A 20065-nucleotide genomic window follows, 5' to 3' on the forward strand; every position below is an offset into this window, starting at 1 on the left:
GGCTTAAAATGTGCATTTCTAATTAAAAAACTATCATCTAACACTGACAAATGAGAAGTGAGGAGGAGAGCTGCCTAGATTTACACACTGTATATACACTTTCAGAGACTATGATGAGGAAAAGCTGCCCAAACTTATTTTACAAACGTAATATCACCTAGATACCAAAATGAGATGTCTGCATAACGAAAGGAAATTTACTGATCAAAATTGATTTATCAACTGGTCCAAAACAACAATCACTAAGCCATGTGAGCACACAGCACTGCTGCTTTTATTTTGTTGTGTAGTACTGGTGATGGAACCTAAGGCCCTGTGCCATAGGGACATCAGTGCTAGATGAACACACAGACCAAGCCACAACCTAAGCTGAGCTCGTCACGGCTACCACACCACCCTGACAGTCAACCAGGACAGACACTCTCTGGATATACCTTAAAGCCAGTTATTACTGCACTTCACACTAAAAGGGAAAAAGATGAAAAGGAAAAATCAAACTTTCCCATTCAGGCAGACACAGTACAAAGTAAAAAAAATCCTTACGGACATAAAGACCAAGAGACTGCTCATTTGTAACCTGTCATCCTATCCAGAAAAGAAACTAATTATCTAAGCACCATTATTTATCCTTCCAAAAACACACTCTACCTGATATTTAGTGTTCTTTTAGGATGACCAAAATAGCATGGTTCAGTATTGAAAGGGGATTCCCACCCTCTGCTTTGCCTGAAGGTCCTCTAAAGTAAAGCAGTTATAGGCCTGGGAAGGAGAACTCCAGAACGGAGAGAGACCACAGTAGGAAGCCAGAAAATGTGCTCATGGACTTAACAGCCTCCAAAAGCTGGAAATTCAGCCAACAGTGAGGAGCCCATAAGCACAGAGCTTCAAACTAAGAAGCACAGAAAGGCCCAGACATGGACAGTGTCAGCTATGTCTGAAAGAGAGGCAAGCTGGGGACAGCCAGCGTGAGCTGGTGCACAGCACCTCGGAGATCTGCGTGAGATCGCACAGCCCTCTACTGGAGACCCCAAGAGCCCAGAGTGTCCTCAAGACTGCCCTTCAGAGCACTCCTCTAAAACAAGAGCAGCAACTAAGAGAGCCAAACGACAAAATTGTGAAGAAAAAAAAATAGGGGAAAGGCATGGGGAGAAAATGCAATCATCTCTATGAGAAAACAGATATTACATAAAGCATAAGAGAACAGGACACTATTTTTAAAAATTCGGAGACTGAAACGGACTTCTAAACTACAATGAAGTCTAACATCTGAATTATACTCTAGACAGTGAGAAGAAGAGAGGGGCAGATATCAAAGAACACTGACACTACGGAAAGCCGTGAGCTTTCAGATGGAAAAGGCCCAGCAAGAATACAGAATAAAGGATGAAAGGAGCCCACAGGAAGGCACATGTCTGAACATTCAGAAGACTGAGAATGAAGAGAAATTCCTAAACATTCCCAGAAAAAAAAAAAGACATTGGAACACTTCAAAACTGAGGAAATCATGAATTTCAATGTACAATTATACCCCAATGAAGACGTAAGTGAGGATAAAGGATATTCTCAAATACCCAAGTCTCAAAACCACCAATCTCCACAATTCCCTTAAAAAAGCATCCATTAGAGCACCTATGTCTTCAGAATACTTCCTTTAAGGGTTCAGAGAAACAGGTTTCCCAGGATGTTAGAATTCCTGTCAACTCCCCATAGAACCCTGATACAGCACCCGGCAGACACCACTTTTGAGAAACACAAAATGCTGAAGCCACACTCACTTCACCTATAAGGGAATTGTAACAAAAAAGTATTTGTTACATACAGGAAAGAGTGCATTGGGTATAAAACTCACTACTCATTTTAAGTAAATGCATCTTCTTTCCCTAGTTTTCATTAGATACCCTTAGAGAGATTACCCAAGAAAATGACATGTGCAAGTAAGGTTGTTTCACTTCACCTGCAGCATGGATGCTGGAGACCTGCATCTTCAACTGACAAGATGGTTTGATCTCTAGCTTCTAACTCAGCAAACTCCCAAGTGTCTGATTCCTTGCCAGAGGGTTGTATTCACCCTCAAGTCCTCTCATACCCCTGGAAAATCAACATCACTGTTTTGTTTTTTATATATATTGTTTTCAAACTGTGTTCTAAAAAAAGGTTTTCTTTTTGTACAACTTAACACCAGAAACCTCATTAGTAGGTTCATGCTTTCAGTTTCAATAAAATAAATTCATGAACCAAGTTAATGCTGCACATGGCTGCTTACTTCTATAATTCCAGCACTCAGGAGACTGAGGCAGAAAGGCTATGATGAATTCCAGGCAAACCTGGGATAGAGTGTCTCAAAAATCAGACAATATTTAAAACATTCTTTTAAAGGAATGCTTCAGCTGGGAACACTGGCAGACACTTGTAATCTTGGTACTCAGGAGCCTGAGGTAGGAGGATAAAGTCTGAGGCCAACCTGAGTTAAACGCGACACTATCTTAAAAACTTCAGGTTGGGCTGTGGTGGTGCACGCCTTTAATCCCAGCACTTGGGAGGCAGAGCCAGGTGGATTTCTGTGAGTTCGAGGCCAGCCTGGTCTACAGAGTGAGATCCAGGAAAGGCGCAAAGCTACACAGAGAAACCCTGTCTCAAAAAACAAAAACAAAAAACAAAAACAAAAAAAACCCCTTCAGTATATAGCTGGGTGGTGGTGGCACACACGTTTAATCCCAGAACATGGGAGGCAGAGGCAGGCAGCGGATCTCTGAGTTCAAGCCCAGCCTGGTCTATGGAATGAGCTCCAGGACAGCCAGGGATACAAGAGAAACCCAGTCTCCAAAAACCAAGCCAAACAAACAAGAAAAACCTTCAGTATAAAACAGTATATCCTGATCAAAATAAGACAACGTAAGTACCCTAGGACAGGGTTCTTTGATAACAGCAACTCGAAACAGAGTGTGTGAACACATGGTTAGCAGCTGCAATCCAATGACTCCTTCACAGAAGCTCTGTACCCACTTATCTTTTCCTATCAACAATGCAGATCTCAGGAAAATCAAAGTTAATGTCCACTAAACTGTGCTGTATAAAACAGGGATGTTACAGATGAAGCATGACATCTCATATTACAGACGAGAGGACCCCACAGTGCAGCTAACTCCTTAAGAAAGCAAGTCAAAAAGCAATGAGTAACTCCTCAAAATTCAAGAACCCCAACCAAGGTCTGCACTATTTGGGGTCCAAGCTGCCATCTGACTCACCAACATCATCCCCGACTGCTTTGATTTTAAGTTCAAGCAGTACCCGCTCCACCCCCACCCACCCCTCATTAACCCCATGCCAGAAAGAAGCATACACACCTTAAAATCTGTATTATTGATATATTCAAATACCAAAGCTGGTGTCTTTGACTGAAAGAGAGAACAGTGATTCTTTTTAGATACTCAGACAGTAATAAATGCAATTTGTAATGGCCCACCCTCAAACCTCACAGACGAAAAAGTGGGTTCTCTCATTAGGGACAGCCCGGGTTTTTAGATTTGTTATTCATTTACGTGTCTGTGTGTGTCCATCTCTAGAGAGACCACAAGAGGTTATTAGAGCTGGAGCACTAGGACCTGAGCTCAGGCTATGCAGCAAGCCCTCTCGTCTGCTGAGCAATCTCTCTAGCCCTAAAAACCTGTTTTGTTGTTGTTGATGTTTTATTTTGAAGTACTTACGATGTCTGGATTGCTTCAAAATAACTGAGAAAGGGGGAGGCAGAAGAGGGGCAGGGTTACAGGTTGGCATAAAGGTGAATACTGCTCAGTCATAACACAATATGCTCTGTATATATTGTTTATGTCTGTGTATATGTAAAGTTTTAAAAAGGGAGATATTTCCAGAATGACCCAGCAGCAGTCCTGATTAATCTATTAGTAATTTATTAGGATTTACACTCAGCAATATCCCAAGTTGCCATCTGTATTAGGCGCTGCACACTTTCATCTTGGTTTAGCAAACGAGATGCACCTGACACAGTTTTCATACTCTGTTAAGTCTTTTCAGGCTCCTAAAACATTATCTGGGCTCAGAGGTGAACATCTATAATCCAACTTTTGAAAGTACTGTAGCTGAAGAGACTCCTCAGTGGGTAAGAGTCTGCTGCACCCATGCAAAAGCTGGGTGCTGTAATCCCCAAGAGATGGAGACAAGAAGACCCAGAAGCTCGATAAGCAGTCAGTCTAACTGAGAAGACTCTGGCCTCAAAACACATGTACCCCACTCATCTGCACAAGGTACACAGCATATAACATATATGCTCTACACAAAACTCAAGTCACCAGAGTCTTCAATGAAATCAGTACAGTGTTTAGTTCAGTACTTCCTACAGAAGTCTAGAGCTGCAAACGTCAGGGTTACTTAGGAGAAATAACATCATGCTAATTGGCAGAAATAGTGTTTCAAAACTGGGAGAAAAGCATGGGTTTTAAAGGTTATAGAAATAAAAACTCATCTCAAAAATCTTTATTGCTGGGAACTTTAGCACAAGGACAAAGCATAGGTTCTTAGGCAGTGGGTCACAGCCAGTGCGTGTGTGAGAACATGCTCTCGTGTCTCCCCCCACTCAAGCGCGTGCATTTTTACCTGGGCAATAGAGCCCTAGGAGCACTGAGAACAAATGGATCTAACATTGTCCTCAAGAATCTGACCTTTCTACAGACTCAAGTAAGCCTGATCCTCTCAAATCCAGGGACTAAGGTTCCCTTTCTACTTCCACCTACATTATTCAAGAATAGACTTATGAGGCGAATATGTATGTGTCTGCTATGTGCATGTGAGTGCAGTTAATCAGAGGCCAAGTGTCTGTTTCCTCTGGAGCTGGCTCTTGGTCACTTGACACAGATGCTGGGAATAAAACTCAGGTTCTCTGGAAAATAACAACCGCTCTTAACCACTGAGGCATCTCTCAAGCCCTGCTTCAATTTTTTGCTTAACTCATGTTTCACACAAACATGTTAACAAATTACAAATATTAAGTCAGGTATCAGTAAGTTCAGCTAACAGAGGGAGAGAGGAAGAGGCAGGGGATGGGGAGAAAGGGAGGGAAGGAAGAGGGACACATACACCATTTGTCTACCATGTGCAAAGCCCTTAGGTTTAGTCCCTAGTACCATCTTCTGAAGTCTTGTGTCCCAACAGGGGTCTCTAGCTCAGGTTAGCCTTAAATCCCCTATGTAGTTGAGAACAATCTTGAACTTCTTTTTTTTTTTTTTTTTTTCCTTTTTTTTTAAGATTTTATTTATTTATCATGTATATAGTGAGTGTTCAGCCTGCAGGCCAGAAGAGGGCACCATATCTCATTGTAGATGGTTGTGAGCCACCATGTGGTTGCTGGGAATTGAACTCAGGACCTCTGGAAGAACAGCCAGTGCTCCTAACCTCTGAGCCATCTCTCCAGCCCCACAATCTTGAACTTCTGATCATCCTGTTTCCATTTTCTGTGTGCTGGGATTATAGGCAAGCATCACCTTGCCTAGTTTACGCATTTCTAGGGATCAAAACTCAGGGCTCATTCATGCTTGCAAGCACATACCAACTCAGCTATAACCTATTTCACATTTGTGCTCGCTCACTCTCTCTTTCTGTTCTTTAAATGAACAATATCAATTTTTACCTCCAACATTAAGACTATACAGTGTGTGTGTGTGTGTGTGTGTGTGTGTGTGTGTGTGTGTGTGTGTATTCTTAAGTGGACAATACCCATTTTAACCTCAAACATTAAGCAGTTCAAGGCTAGTCACCAATCTGAACTAAGTAGGATGGGATATATTATTTAATGAAATCAGTTATAAACTGGTGCATAATCACCCCTTCTCAGTCTTGATCAGGGTCCAAAAGAAAAATCTTTCCTCATGCTGTATTACTGTGCAGCTGGGCAAATTACTCAGCCTTTGTAGACTTCTGTTTTCATACAGTACAATGTCAACAATAGCAGTACTGATCTCTTGGATCACCGTGGGGATTAAATGGTGTGGTCTGTAGGCCAGGCACTGTGCTAAATACTCAGCACAGTGCCTGGCCTACAGAAGGCTAGCTGTTCTAGTATGAGGACATCCTCAGCATACAGAAGCAAAGACCTGCTTTGTTGCTTCCATAAAACTGCCATAGAGAACAGGGAAATAATCTCAGATAAAGCAGGTGGACAAAAGAAACAGGATACAAGTGGCACCCAAGTGGATTTTGCAAGGATAGAAGCCTAGCCAATCAAAAATACTCTGTCACTTTTCCCTAGGGAAAGGAAACAAAAGTAAACAGCACCCCTAGAATAGGTCAAAATTAAGCATGTTATTTGATATATTTTTAAAAAATTTTATTATTGTGAATGTGTATGTGCATGTGTATATGTTGGCACATGTGCCATGGCACAAATGGAAGTCAGAGGCTAACTCTGTGGAGCAGGTTCTCTCTATCTATCCTAATGTGGTTTCTAAGGATCAAACTCTAGTCACCAGGCCTGTGTGGCAAGTGCCTGTACCTACTGAGCCATCCTGCCCCAAATCAAGCATTTTAGTTGTAAAATATGCATATATTTTGAGTTGTACATATGCAACATAAGGCTCCTTGTGGTGGATGCAGAACTAGAGACAAGTATATGAAACAGCAAAGTTTCTTTCTCAAAGGACTGGTGGTCTGGGACCTGTTTAGTTCTTTACACTAGAATCAACAAAGATTTCTAACATCAGGTAAGTGAGGTAAGATAGCAAACTGGCAGTGAGAAGCTTCAGGGGGCTAAATCAAAGAAACAGGCAATAACAGCTAACAAATCAGGGCAGGGTTCTTCTCTGTACATAGATTGCATTTAGTGGTAGGAGTTAGCTAATCACTGGGCCACGACAGTTGTACGGTTTTTAGACCCACTCAGCAGTCAATACTAGTGCCGTCAGTCCATTATGCAGCACCACACATGGCCCTGGGTGTTAAACAACACCCACCCCAATCCACTAGCACGCTCCCCAGCCACCAGGCACCTACCACAGGGTCCTTTACAGTGTCAATCAGCTTAATGATATTTGTTCCACCACGAAGGTTCTCCAGAATCTTAACCTCTCGTTTTATCTTCTTTTTCTTCACTGGCTTAAATACACAAGAGTAATCAGAAGTGAGACTTCTTTTGAAGTTAACATAATAAATACAACTTTAAACAATGTTAAGGCAACAGCATGGATCGTTTGCTGTGTACTATGTTGTGTTAAAGAATACACTTAAATTAGATGAGAAAAAGTGAGTTTACCCATTGTAAACTTTTAGGTTAAATAATTTGCAGTTTATAGCTTATGTAGCAAGATCTTTAAGTAGTTATATATATAAGTAGGCATTCAGCAAATTTGAACATCCATGTCGTATTTTAAAAATAAATGCATGCTTAATGGATTACTGAAAAATGTGTTACAGCTCTGAACAGCTGTAGATCATGGACAAATAGAAAAACTGAAACACACCGGGCGGTGGTGGCGCACGCCTTTAATCCCAGCACTCGGGAGGCAGAGCCAGGCGGATCTCTGTGAGTTCGAGGCCAGCCTGGGCTACCAAGTGAGTTCCAGGAAAGGTGCAAAGCTACAAGGAGAAACCCTGTCTCGAAAAACCAAAAGAAAAACTGAAACAAAATGGCCAGACACTTGGTCTTCCAATGAGTTACATGTAATTGTGTCTTTAGGGGCAAGAGCCAGTTCACTGACATCAAGTTACAAACTTGTTTCCAAGCTGTTGGCTCCCATTTCCTGTTGACACTCCCACTTCCTTAATATTTAGGATCAAATCAGCTCAGAGCCAGGAACTCTCCCAACAGATCTCATTCCTAGAGAGACAAAGCTGTTGGCTCAGCAAAGGAGAAAACTGATCTCATGACTATTAACTGCTAAGCCACCAACCTACAAGATGGGAAATTATAGGTCTTCTTAGAAAGACTCCATTATATATATATATATATCATTTCCTGTCTGAAATAGGATCTGAAGTCAACAAATTTAAAAGCAGTTCTGAAAAGGCAAGTGTGTCATAATCAATAATCAATGAAGTCACTCAGGACAGTGAGAGACACAAGTTAACTCTCTGACCTAAGTCCATTCACCCTCACGAAGCCTCTAAGCAGGAAGGTCAGCAGCAGAGGAGCTATTGACACAGCTAACAGGAGCAGAAGCAAGAGTCAGGCCAGGCACTCTGCCTGCCTGGCAGTACCCTCTTCACCACTGGATTTTACAAGGAAGAGACTGCTAAGGAAAAGGACTACTTTGTTAAAACACAGAGGCAGAGAGAGAGAGAGAGAGGCCCATAGACTTTCCGTGAAATGATAATACAGTATCTAAAATGCCTTGGGCTGGGAGGACTGCAAGACGGTTCAGTAAGAGTGCTTGCTGTCAAGCCTCATGACCTGAATTCAATCCCTAGAACCCACAGGGTCAGCGGGACCCACTCTCACAATCTGTCCTCTGACCGTCACACAGAGTGTGCTCTCCCTCAATTCAACATACAGCATATAGAAATGTAATTTTTTAAAGCTCAGAGATAATAAATAAATAACCTCTTGGTTACTGAAACATACCCCTGAACAAGAACAGGGAAGGTGAGCTGGCTGGAGACATGGCTCAGCAGCCAAGAGCTGTGCAAGCATGAGGACCTAGGTTCAGATCCCCAGTGCCTATGTAAAAGCCAAGTGTGACTGCAGCTTGTTGGTGGCTAGCCTAGCAGAATGAACAGTGAAAAGAGAGTTTGTCTTAAGGGAGTAAGGTGGCCGCGTAGCAGTGGCGCCCACCTTTAATCCCAGCACTGGGGAGGCAGAGCCAGGCAGATCTCTGTGAGTTCAAGGCCAGCCTGGTCTACAGAGTAAGATCCAAGACAGACACCAAAACTACATAGAGAAACCCTGTCTCGAAAAACACCACCACCACCACCACCACCACCACCACCACCACCACCACCACCACCACCACACACACACACACACACACACACACACACACACACACACACACACGGGAGTAAGGTGGAGGGCCATAGACTAGGACACCAACACTGTCCTCTGACCTCCACCAGGATACACACAAACCGAGAAAGAGAAAGAGGGCACAGCACTACCTGCAACAGTGCATACCCGAGGAGCCTACGGACTGTGTGCTGGCAAGCCAGCTGCCACAACTTCTCCACTCTGCCAGGGTTCCCAGCACACAGATGGCTAGGGTGCCTCTTCCCTATCTCTCCCAGGAACCTTACTTCCTTGGTCTCTGTAAACACTGACCTCAACGTTTGGGGGAAATCAAGTACCATACAACCCGATTAAAAACAGCCAGGGAAGGACACATACATGCAAGTAGCCTCCAGGCCTAAAAAATGACAACGTCGTGAAAATATGGAGCAACTAATTCAGATTTAAAACAGAAAACAACTGAATGTAACACACAAGCTGAGATTTTCCTTACAGTGACAGTGCTATAAAGAAAACTAGCAAACATGAATAAAAACCAGACTAGCCAGGTAGGTGGTGGTGGCGCACGCCTTTAATCCCAGCACTTGGGAGGCAGAGCCAGGTGGATCTCTGTGAGTTCAAGGCCAGCCTGGGCTACCAAGTGAGTTCCAGGAAAGGCGCAAAGCTACACAGAGAAACCCTGTCTCGAAAAAAAAAAACAAAAAACAAAAAACAAAAAACAAAAAAAACCCCATAGACTAGGTAATAGCACTGGCTTAATGTTGATTCTCATTTTTAAACATGATCCTACAGAACTGTGTGAGAAACCAGTTTTAAAGAAAATACTAAAGTACTTAAGGATGACTGTGATTTACTCTCAAAACATGTCAGAAAAAACTATGATAATTATACTATATCTATGTACACACATCTGAACACATATATTTGTCTACATAAATGTGGATTATATGTGTATATATGTGGCATGTGTGGTATATTTATGGGAGGAAAACAAAGAGAGAAGGATAAAGCCAATGTCAGCATTTGAAGAATCTGGTGAAAGATGTCTGGAGTTTGTTGTTGTTTTTTTTTTTTTTTTTTTTTTTTTTTTTTTTTTTTTTTTTGGTTTTTCGAGACAGGGTTTCTCTGTGTAGCTTTGCGCCTTTCCTGGAACTCGCTTTGGAGACCAGGCTGGCCTCGAACTCACAGAGATCCACCTGGCTCTGCCTCCCAAGTGCTGGGATTAAAGGCGTGCGCCACCACCGCCCGGCTTGTTGTTGTTTTAACATACATATTTTGAGACAGGGTCTCTCTATATAGTCCTGGCTGTCCTGGAACTCACTATGTACACCAGGCTGGCTTCCAACCACAGAGCCCCACCTGCTTCTGCTCCCCAGTATTGTAATTAAGGCTATCTGGTGACTCTTATAACTTTGTTAAAAGACAAAAGTTGGCTGGCTATCTTCTATCCATCCAAACTCAGTTAACAGCACTCCTGTTCAAATGCCTGCAGCCCTGTACAGTCAAGACAGCTCTTCTGCTCTTGACAACACCCCCTCAACAGGGACGGCCAGCACACAGTGCCTTCATGTCAATGCCACTTTCTCCAGGCGCGCTGTTCCTCATCAACGCAGGAAGGAGGGCAGCTCCTGGAACCCAGAAAGACTCAACTGTTTTTCATGTCTAAAGGGAACTTACAGTGCAGCTGAAGCACATTCTGATGCCCCCAAACTCCCCAGAGCAGAGTGGGGAACAGCTGAGCAACTCTGAAATGGTCCAGTGGAGCCCATAGCAGCTGGAGTCCTCAGATGCTGTCAGATACCAAGAAGACTCAAAAAAGAAAGTGACCCACAGCCCGGGCCACACCCCTCCAAAGCACTAAGCACCAGGCAGCAAGCAGCTCCATCAGCTTCCATGTACTGCTCTGAGCCTGAGGAAGATTCCAGAAGCTAACTACTGAAGAGCCTGGAGAGTAAAGGAGATCTTTTTAATTCTACAAATGGAACCAGTGAGCAAAAGAACACTTATCAGGGAGGATTACCGACACCTTTAAAAGCTTTGTAAGTTTTATAGAAATACAGATGCTCTGACTTCTGTATAGAGCACATTCCCACTGGCCACAGTTAAACAGCATGCAGAAACCACCTCGAGCATGCTAACAAGGCTCGCACTCATGTGTCTTATTCAGATGGTATCTAGTTCAAAGATTTAAATGGCATTGGTTTAGCTGTTTTCCATATTGAATTTTTTTTTTTATTCAAAGTAGATAAAGCAGCAAAAAAGTGAACTTGCCATCCTCCTGTCACAGTCCCTAGAGCACTGGATCACAGGTGTATACGACCACATACGTTGAGAAAATATTTAAAGGAGAGAAAAACATTAAAAAGTTTTAACTACAAAAACTTATAACATTGAAAATGTTTTAGATGTACACTCCAAAGATATAAAGAGGACCAAGTGTCTGTTCTGAAGGTTTTCCACACGTGAAGGGCAGTGCTGGTCATCTGGAAGACCCTTGTTCAAAGTGGCCCAAGGGTAAAGAATGTCTTGTCTACTTACCCAGATCTAAAAAAATTTATAACAAAAAAATACGTTTGTGACACCCTGCAGAAAAGGAGGCGTTCACAAGACCCATCAACTCCTTACTCATCCCAGAGCTTCGCTCCTTTAGAACCAGTGCTGAGGACAATGACAGTATTAATTGCAATACAGTATTTATTAAGGGCAATTCGTCAACTTTTACTTACAAAGGGGGTGGGAATCAGGACCTCAATCCTTTCCAGTAAGTATCAAAGGCAAAACCTCTTTTAAATTTCTTTCCAAGTTCAACTAGATTGATAAACTCAAGACAGACAGGAATATAGCCACAACTTTCATTCCGCTATCAAACCAATGGCGGCCAAACGAAGGGATTAATCCATCACTTGCAATGAAGAATTTAATCAACAATGGGTGCCAGAAATGAAGAATGAGGAGGGAGGGGAAAAAGCTAGTCGGGCTGACATCTATTTCCTTATTTCCAGACATCTCTGAAAACCACTACATTGGACCTAAATAAATACATTAGCTCAACAATGTTATTCACATAACTCCCTCTAACCTTTCAAGTCTCATTCTAGTCATACTACCAATTCCTTGAGGGGAATTATTCTCAGACCCAAAGAAGAAAAGCAAAGTATCAAATCCAAGTGACAAGATATTAAGAAAACTAAGCCTAATCGCAGCACTCAGGAGGCAGAGCCAGGCGGATCTCTGTGAGTTCAAGGCCAGCCTGGTCTACAGAGACAGGCACCAAACTACACAGAGAAACCCTGTCTCGAAAAACCAAGAGAGAGAGAAAGAAAATTAGCTAGTGTGATGGCACATACCTGTAATCCTGGCACTTGGGAGGCTGAAGCATGGGAAATTACAAGTTCAAGGCCAGCCTGGACTAGCTGGTGAGCCCTCATCTCAAAACAGAAAACAACATGTTGATGAGGACGCACACAAAGAACCCTCACATACTGCTGTTGGCATTTGTCTACTGTGGAAAGTTCCTCAAAAGAGAAAAACTAGTCAGGCATGGTGGCAACAGGCATATAATTCTAGCACTCAGGAGGCTGAGGCAGAAGAATCATCAGTTTGAGGCCAGCCTAGGCAACTTAGAGATGCCATCTATATATAAATAGGGAGATAAATTACCATATAAACCACCAATTGACACTTCTGAATATACACCCAAAAGCAGTAAGGCATAGGCTCAAAGAGGCATTTGCACACCCATGTTCAAAGCAGCTCTGGTCACAATAGTGAACACATGAAAGTAGCTTAGTGTTGGCCATGGAGGAATGGATAAAATCTACTATCCTCTAAAAGGAAATCATTTTTTCTATTTTTAGTTTTCTTTGAAACAGAGTCTTATACTGAAGTCTAGGTTTGCCTTGAATTTAAGATAATCCCCTACCTCAGTTTCTCAAGTGCTGGGATTATAGGCATGAACCATCATGCCTAGCAAAAAGTAAACCGTATTATATGTATAAATACATTGTAGGCAACATGTTAAGTCAAATAAGTCAGTCATAAGACAGAGCTTTATGATTCCACTTATGAGATACCCAAGTAGACCAAACAACTAATAGTGGTTGCTAGGTGCTGGGCAGACAGAGGATTGGGGAATCATCATTTAATGGATATAGTTTTAGTTTTACAAGATGAAAAGAGCTACATAGATAGATGGCTGTAATGGTGCTAACAGCATTATGAATGCATTTAATGCCATGAACCGCATGCTTAAAAACAATTACGATGGTAAGTTCTATGTTTATGAGTAAAAGAGGGGAGAGGCAAAGCATAGAACAGAACCTTTTACTCTCACCAAGTTAATGTTACAACCCCTTTATTGACTCTGCTTCTAAAATTGTTCAATTAGTCCAACTGTAACACTGTTATTACTGTTTCATATTGTTCTCTGAGCACCAAGCTTATTAAGTATATTTAATCTTATGAGATGAATTAATTTTCTTCCTGCAGTATACCCAAATCATCCAATGTCATAGAGCTAACTAAGTATTGGACCTGACATCTAAATTCAGGCAGTCTACTTCCTGGGCACACTCGGGAAAGAAAAACACTGTGGATTATGACAATACTATCACCTACATACCCTTCTATCTTTACTTCATATAATTCTACTTTAACAGATGAGGGAAAAAAAGGTTATAAATGAACAATCTAGAACTCAAAGTCTTCTGCCCTCTTTTTCACATAGCTAACAGTCTACCACTTAGATTATGAAGTGGTAGATCCAGAAATGAGGCTGTCAATGCCACACGGAGCTTTGAGCCATACATAAGGATGGGAACTCTCTATCACTGTATACTTTTCACATTCAGTTCACACTCAGGTTATCTCTAATATATGAAGGGAATTAAACTACACACCCCAAAATCTGGGAAGTAACTGTAATGAAACCTAAAGAACTGTGTGGATCAAAGATGTCTAAAGCAGCAGTTCTCAACCTGTGGGCCATGACCCTTTTAGGGGTCATATATCAGATATTTACATTACAATTCATAATGGTAGAAAAATTAATTATGAAGTAACAATGAAATAATTTTATGGTTGGGGGTCACTACAACATGAACTGTATTAAAGGGGGGTCACTACAACATCAAGAATTGTATTAAAGGGGGTTACATTAAAGGGTCGCAGTATTAGGAAGGTTGAGAAGCACGGGTCTAAAGTACTTGGTAAAGGAGCAGCAAGATGTCTCAGCAGGTAAAAGCACCTGCTGTCAAACCCAGTGAGCTGAGCTCAATCCTGGGGACCACACTGTGGAGGGAGAGAACCAACACCTGCAAGTCACCCTGACTCCACACCTGACCCACGTGTGCCTCCCCACACAAAAATAAATGTGATTTTAAAGTAAAAAACAAACACAACAAAAGCACTAACAAAAAACACCACCAAGGCTTCAAAGCAAGAAAGCAAAGTGAACATTAAGGCTGTGGGTGTGCATATGCTCTGGGGGTACTAACACAGAACCTACTCACTCTGTGTCTGCATCCCTTCAGAAGAGTAACTCCACACATCAGAAGTCATTCCTTTTTACTTCAGTGAGTGCCCTTCCTCTCTTACATGACAATTCAGTATTACCAAGAAGTCAACTATCCAACGTCTCAATTTCCTCTGTGACACATAGATTCCTTCCTAGTCGGTGTCTGCACTAACTCTGTGACCTTAAGAAAATTACATTCTTTCTCTGGGAGCTGCTTCTAATAGATTCTAAGCAAGTACATTCTGTGATTCTGCTTAACACACATTAATCACACTCTACCTATGTCCCTATAATGTCAGTACTACAAACAGCTCTGGCCAGTTTACACATAATTTCTAATACTTTATTTTTAATGTTACTAATATTCCAATACTGTTTTAATAATTACTCTTTATACCATGAGACATTTAATAAAACTAGAATTCACAAAAAATGAAACTACCACTAATGTGCTGCTTTAGGAAGATTGGTATATATGCCTAACTGAAGAGTGAGACCTACGTCAGACAAAGGAGGAGAATTTCATCACATGACACCACCATTTGTATATAACAAAGTCACCAGCTGACCACTAAATCACTAATAAAGAGCAGTAACCAATGCCAATCTTCCTTTTAAAGCTATCTTTTTGGTGTGTTTGTTTTTTTCCGAGACAGGGTTTCTCTGCATAACAGCCCTGGCTGTCCTGGAACTCACTCTGTAGACTAGGCTGGCCTTGAACTCACAGAGATCCACCTGCCTTTGTCCCCCAAGTGCTGGCATTAAAGGCATGTGCCGCCACCACCACCTGACTAAAGCTACCTTTTTGAAAATTCGCTTTTATTTTACGTACGTTGATGTTTTGCCTACAAGCATGTCTGTATGAGGGCATCAGATCCCCTGGAACAGGAGTTACAAACAGCTGTGAGATGCCATGTGGGTGCTAGAAATTGAACTCAGGACCTCTGGAAGAGCAGCCAGTGCTCCTAACCATTGAGCCATCTCTCCAGCCCCTTTAAAGCTATCTTTTAAGAACCCAAAATTTTGCCAGGCAGTGGTGGCACATGCCTTTAATCCCAGCTCTCAGCAAACATAAGTAGGTGGATCTGAGTTCAAGGCTAGCCTGGTCTACAGAGAGAGTTCCTGAACAGCCAGGGCTACACAAAGAAACCCTGTCTCAAAAAAAAAAAAAAGAGAGAGAGAGAGAGAGAGAGAGAGAGAACCCGAAATTTCACTATTCTATTTTGTTTTGTTTGATGTGGGGGAGAGTTGGGGAGCACTACATCTAGGAGCTCTAGCTTGCTAGGCTAGTGCTCTACAACTGAGCAACCACCCCAGTCCCAACAATATAACATCTTCAAAACAATTTAAGACAAATTTTAATACCATCATTGCCTTAATCAAGAATTAATTTTGAGGGGGGAGGGCAATGGGTAGCCAAGCTGTTTATCATACAAAACAATGCTGTTATCAGAAAGTCTTATATGAAGATTTATTTCTAAGCCACTGCAGCACTGGTTCAAAATGCTTTGGATTTTTTTTTTTTTTTTAAAGTATTGCTCTTGACATCTACTTAGGAAACAGTTTAATTGAAAGCTCTCAAGGACCCCAGGAAGTGCTGTGATCCATACACACAGGCAGAGCTCACTAATGCTTTTAGTTCACTTCTGTGTACACCTTTCTAAGTACTATGAAAGAACAGAAGAATTGACTGCTTATGATCAAGATGAAACTTTTGACACTGAAGTAGCTTTCTGCCTTGTTGCATAAACCTTTTTTAAAAAATCATTTCCCCCTTTCTCCTTAACACAATTTCTGACACCACCACTACCCCCCTGGAAAAAAAAAAAAAGAATAAAAGATATGACTTCTCAAGGGGTAGTGGTGATACAATCCTTTAATCCCAGCACTTGGGATGCAGAAGCAGATGGAGGCTCAGCCTGGTCTACAGAGCTAGTTTCAGACTACACAATGACACCCTGTCTGAGACAGGGAGGCGGGGGAGACATGACTTCTCTATTAGGAAGTTTTAACCTCAGACTTTCATACATGTTCACTTTCCCACACATTAATTAAAAAAAAAAAACACTTTAATAAGAGTATTACCTTATTAAAAAAAAAAAAAAAAACCCAAAACTTTCACTAGCAGCTTTTTAAATTTGTAAAGCCCCTGAACAGCCTCAATATACCTTGATGAAGAAAATATTTGAGAGCTTACATACAATTAACTGAAATAAAAGCCCTCCACGATCACTCTACATCCAGCTGTGGTGACTGAATAACAAAGACCGATAGAAGTGTCACTGAGTGCAGGCACCTTGTGTGTGCATTAAGTTCCTTCCTGCAGATTAAATACAGAAGGCTTACGTGAAAAGGAAGCCTTTCCTAGACTGCCCCAAACTGAACAGCTGGCACTATGACCAGATATCACAATAGTAGGTATTAGTTATAACTTCAACTTATTTGAATAAATAATTTGGAATAAAGACCCTTTTCTTTTTGAAAAATAATATTTTGAATCCCTAACAACAAAATAACAATAATATTAGTGGTCTCTTACGCTATCCTTCAAATAGGAATAACACCTAAATGAAATGCCATAGGGCTTTGACAAATGAGTGTAAGGTGCTTCAGGCTGCCCTCTGAGAAAAAACAAATACCTCGTGAACTAGGGCATCAAAAGCTCATGCTGGAACCCTGGAACTTCCCCCGCTCAAAGCTAAGAGCCTATAATCCAATGCTGAAATCAACAGTAAGAGGCATGAAGAAATAGAAAAGAACTCTGGTGAAGGAAGGGTCATTGCAACAGTGATGTCACGTACATCTCTCTGTGTCTAGGTCTACCATCTGTAAAAACAATTTGAAGCAGCTTCCATACGAGACTCACAGATATATGTGAAGCCTCTTCAGAGCAGAAGAAAAACTATCAAGCAACTAACCTGAAATTCTTCACAAGAACGATCGAAGAGCAGTAATACTATGCTTCCCTAAACAAACACACTGGGATTCATACACATACCTGAGTGCTGTTCCCTTTAAAACAGACCACAGTAAACTGCACTTATTCTAAAAATGCTATTGCTCAGACATTTAGACATTTCCCTGGATTGCTTTAGATTTGGCAATTTAATCCTCCAAATGTACAGCAATGGAATTCAGATTATTATGACTACAATTTGTTTTGCTTAGACCTTAAAATTAAAATGTCTGAAGGAACTTCTGTTAAAAACACTTATGTGTATGTTGTAATGAAAGTGTATGGTTTCTAGCAAGTTCCTTGAAAGAAAAATTTCTCTTGCTTACCACCCCGCCCCCATTACAGACCTTTGTGTGCAATTCACATTTAGTAGGGCCAAGCTCCCAACACCATCTCTTACTTCTCACCCAGTGTCTTAGCAGCAGAGGCAGCATCACCTGTCCCTTAGCAACTCTGCTCCTTTATCACTAGGACAGGATGATAATGAGCAAAAGCAGCAGTCGCTTTTCTGAACGATGTTTCACAGAATGCTAAAATCCACACTACAGTTAAACATGGACCGAAGCAGGGCACAAGCTTTCCAATCCCATTTTTGTTCCACGGAACCTCCACTGGGCCACTGCGAAAATCAGGTGAAGTGCTACCGCTTCCCAGTGTTCTGTCCTTCACTAGTGACACACATACATGCTCTAACATGAAGAACTACTCAGATCCTAAGGTGACATGCGTGTGATTAAATGATCTGACAACACAAAGAACCGCTCAGGTCCTAAGGAGCACCTTCCCGTACAGCCTATAAAACATCATTTAATCTTCAATCACCTGTACAGAAACTTGGCTGACTCCTCATGCTCATTAAGATCATGTCTTCATTTGAGTGATAACAGCCTTATTCTTATCAAACTCATAGGGCTGGCTCTGCCATGCAGTTTTGTCCCAGTTATTATTTCAGTGGCTAGAACGGACTCTTCTGTTGTCCCACATCTCTTTCACTGGCTGGCTTGCTGTAGCCAGCCCACCTGGAATTGTATTGCTAAATGAAATGGAGTATCCACTGGGGGAGTTGCTCTGTATTCTAGCCTTTTAACTTATCTCTGAAAGGACTACAGTTGTTTTTTTTTTTTTTTTTGACAATTTTCTTTCTGGAGTAATTCAGAGCAGAGAAGTTCAATGATGAAGGAGCCCTGTACTGACAAATTCTCCACACAAAATCTTTTTTTTTCTTGTGAATACGTATTTATTCTGTATCAAATACAGCCCCTCTCACAAGCTGAGAAGCCCACATCTTACAACTTCAAATGTTCCTGACCTATCAAACTCAAGAGTTTCGACCAATCTGCACATTTCCTCAAAAGTTTAGAGGAACATGTGAAAGCAGTGCTTTGGGGCTATCCTCCAGGAGATATGAGAGAGCTTGGCGTGCTCCTTCTGGAATAGCTGGTCCTTTTGCCCTGTTGGGGAAAATGTTACATGCCACTCATAGGACACTCACCTTGAGAATTTTTACAACCACCCTCTCATTGTTGGTGATGTTAATGGCCTCAAATACTTCACTATACTTGCCCCGACCAAGTTTTCGAACCAGTTGGTAATCATCTTGATTACTGTGAAAGGCAAGAGACACACATAAATGCCAGGATTTGGGAGTACGCAAGCCTATGTTCACCATACATCCGTCTGGCCGATTCCATTAATCAAGCATTTGGAAGTGTCCCTATGTTACGCATCAACTCGTCCCCTAAATGAAAGCCACACAGAAGCTTGGCTCCCTTCACTCTGCAGAGCTCCTAACCTAACTGACTCCTTCTAACCTGGGGAGAAAGGGTAGAGACTGCACCTTACGGTCCACGTTAAGGGGACCGAGCAAAGCATCCGCCCGGTCGGTACTGGGGTGTCCCCCTGCCCTCAGCTCCACAGCACCTGCCTCCCATTTCACACCCTCCAGGGAGCCACACTGCCTGCTTTAGAGAACCTGCCCGTCTTCAAAAATGTTCCTCCCACCCAGCCTCATTTCAGGAAAGTAAATGGGTAGAGATTTTAACAGCTCAAGAGGGCAGCCATGGACTTCCCATCCCGTAAGAACCCCAAAGTGTGAGGAAGAAGGGCGGTCCCCACCCCTGACCCCACGTTTCTCCCCACCGGCTCCTGAGCCGGGGGCCAGGGGAAGCCGGAGACACGTGCGGCCGGGGCCGGGCCTCCCCGCCAGCCCCGAGGCCGAGCGGCCGGCCGGGTGCGGTTCGCGCGAGGGGGCGGCCGGCGGCGGCTTTACCCCCAGCTCGGGACGTGGGCTTCGTAGTCCCAGTACTCGCGGCTCCTCAGGCTGTTCACCTCGGCGTAGACCCGGGCCCGACTGCCCGCGGCCGGGCCGGGCATGGCGGGCGGGACCGGGGGGCGCCGCGGGGCGCCAAGGGCGGCGGCGCGGCGCGGGGCGCGGGGCGGCAGGCGCGGGAGGCGGCGGGGCGCGGGCCGCCCGAGCAGGAGGAGGAGCGCGGCGGCGGCGGCGGGCGTCCGCGCCAGGCCGGGCCCGCGGGGGCGGGCGGGCGGGCGGACGGACGGACGCTCGGGCCGGGGGGCGCGGGGGGCGCCCGCCGAGCCGGCCCGGGGCCTGCGGCGGCCGGCGGGACGGCGGGGCTCGTGCTCCGCGGCG

At 43.1% G+C, this 20065-nt stretch overlaps 1 protein-coding gene across 1 annotated transcript in view; it reads right to left on the bottom strand.

Moving 5' to 3' along the window:
- The window catches only part of Csnk2a2 (casein kinase 2 alpha 2), a 41971-nt gene extending 22143 nt beyond the window's left edge, over positions 1 to 19828 (bottom strand). Inside the window, exons 1-4 of the mRNA XM_059264603.1 lie at positions 19688 to 19828; positions 18911 to 19022; positions 7000 to 7101; positions 3345 to 3395 (exon numbers count right to left, since the gene is read on the bottom strand). Coding sequence (XP_059120586.1) covers positions 3345 to 3395; positions 7000 to 7101; positions 18911 to 19022; positions 19688 to 19791 — 369 coding nt within the window. The 5' untranslated portion in view covers positions 19792 to 19828. The remainder of the gene's footprint in view (positions 1 to 3344; positions 3396 to 6999; positions 7102 to 18910; positions 19023 to 19687) is intronic.
- Positions 19829 to 20065: the final 237 nt, after the last annotated feature.

The sequence above is a fragment of the Peromyscus eremicus genome, chromosome 5, assembly GCF_949786415.1.
Source record: "Peromyscus eremicus chromosome 5, PerEre_H2_v1, whole genome shotgun sequence".
NCBI classification, from domain to species: domain Eukaryota; kingdom Metazoa; phylum Chordata; class Mammalia; order Rodentia; family Cricetidae; genus Peromyscus; species Peromyscus eremicus.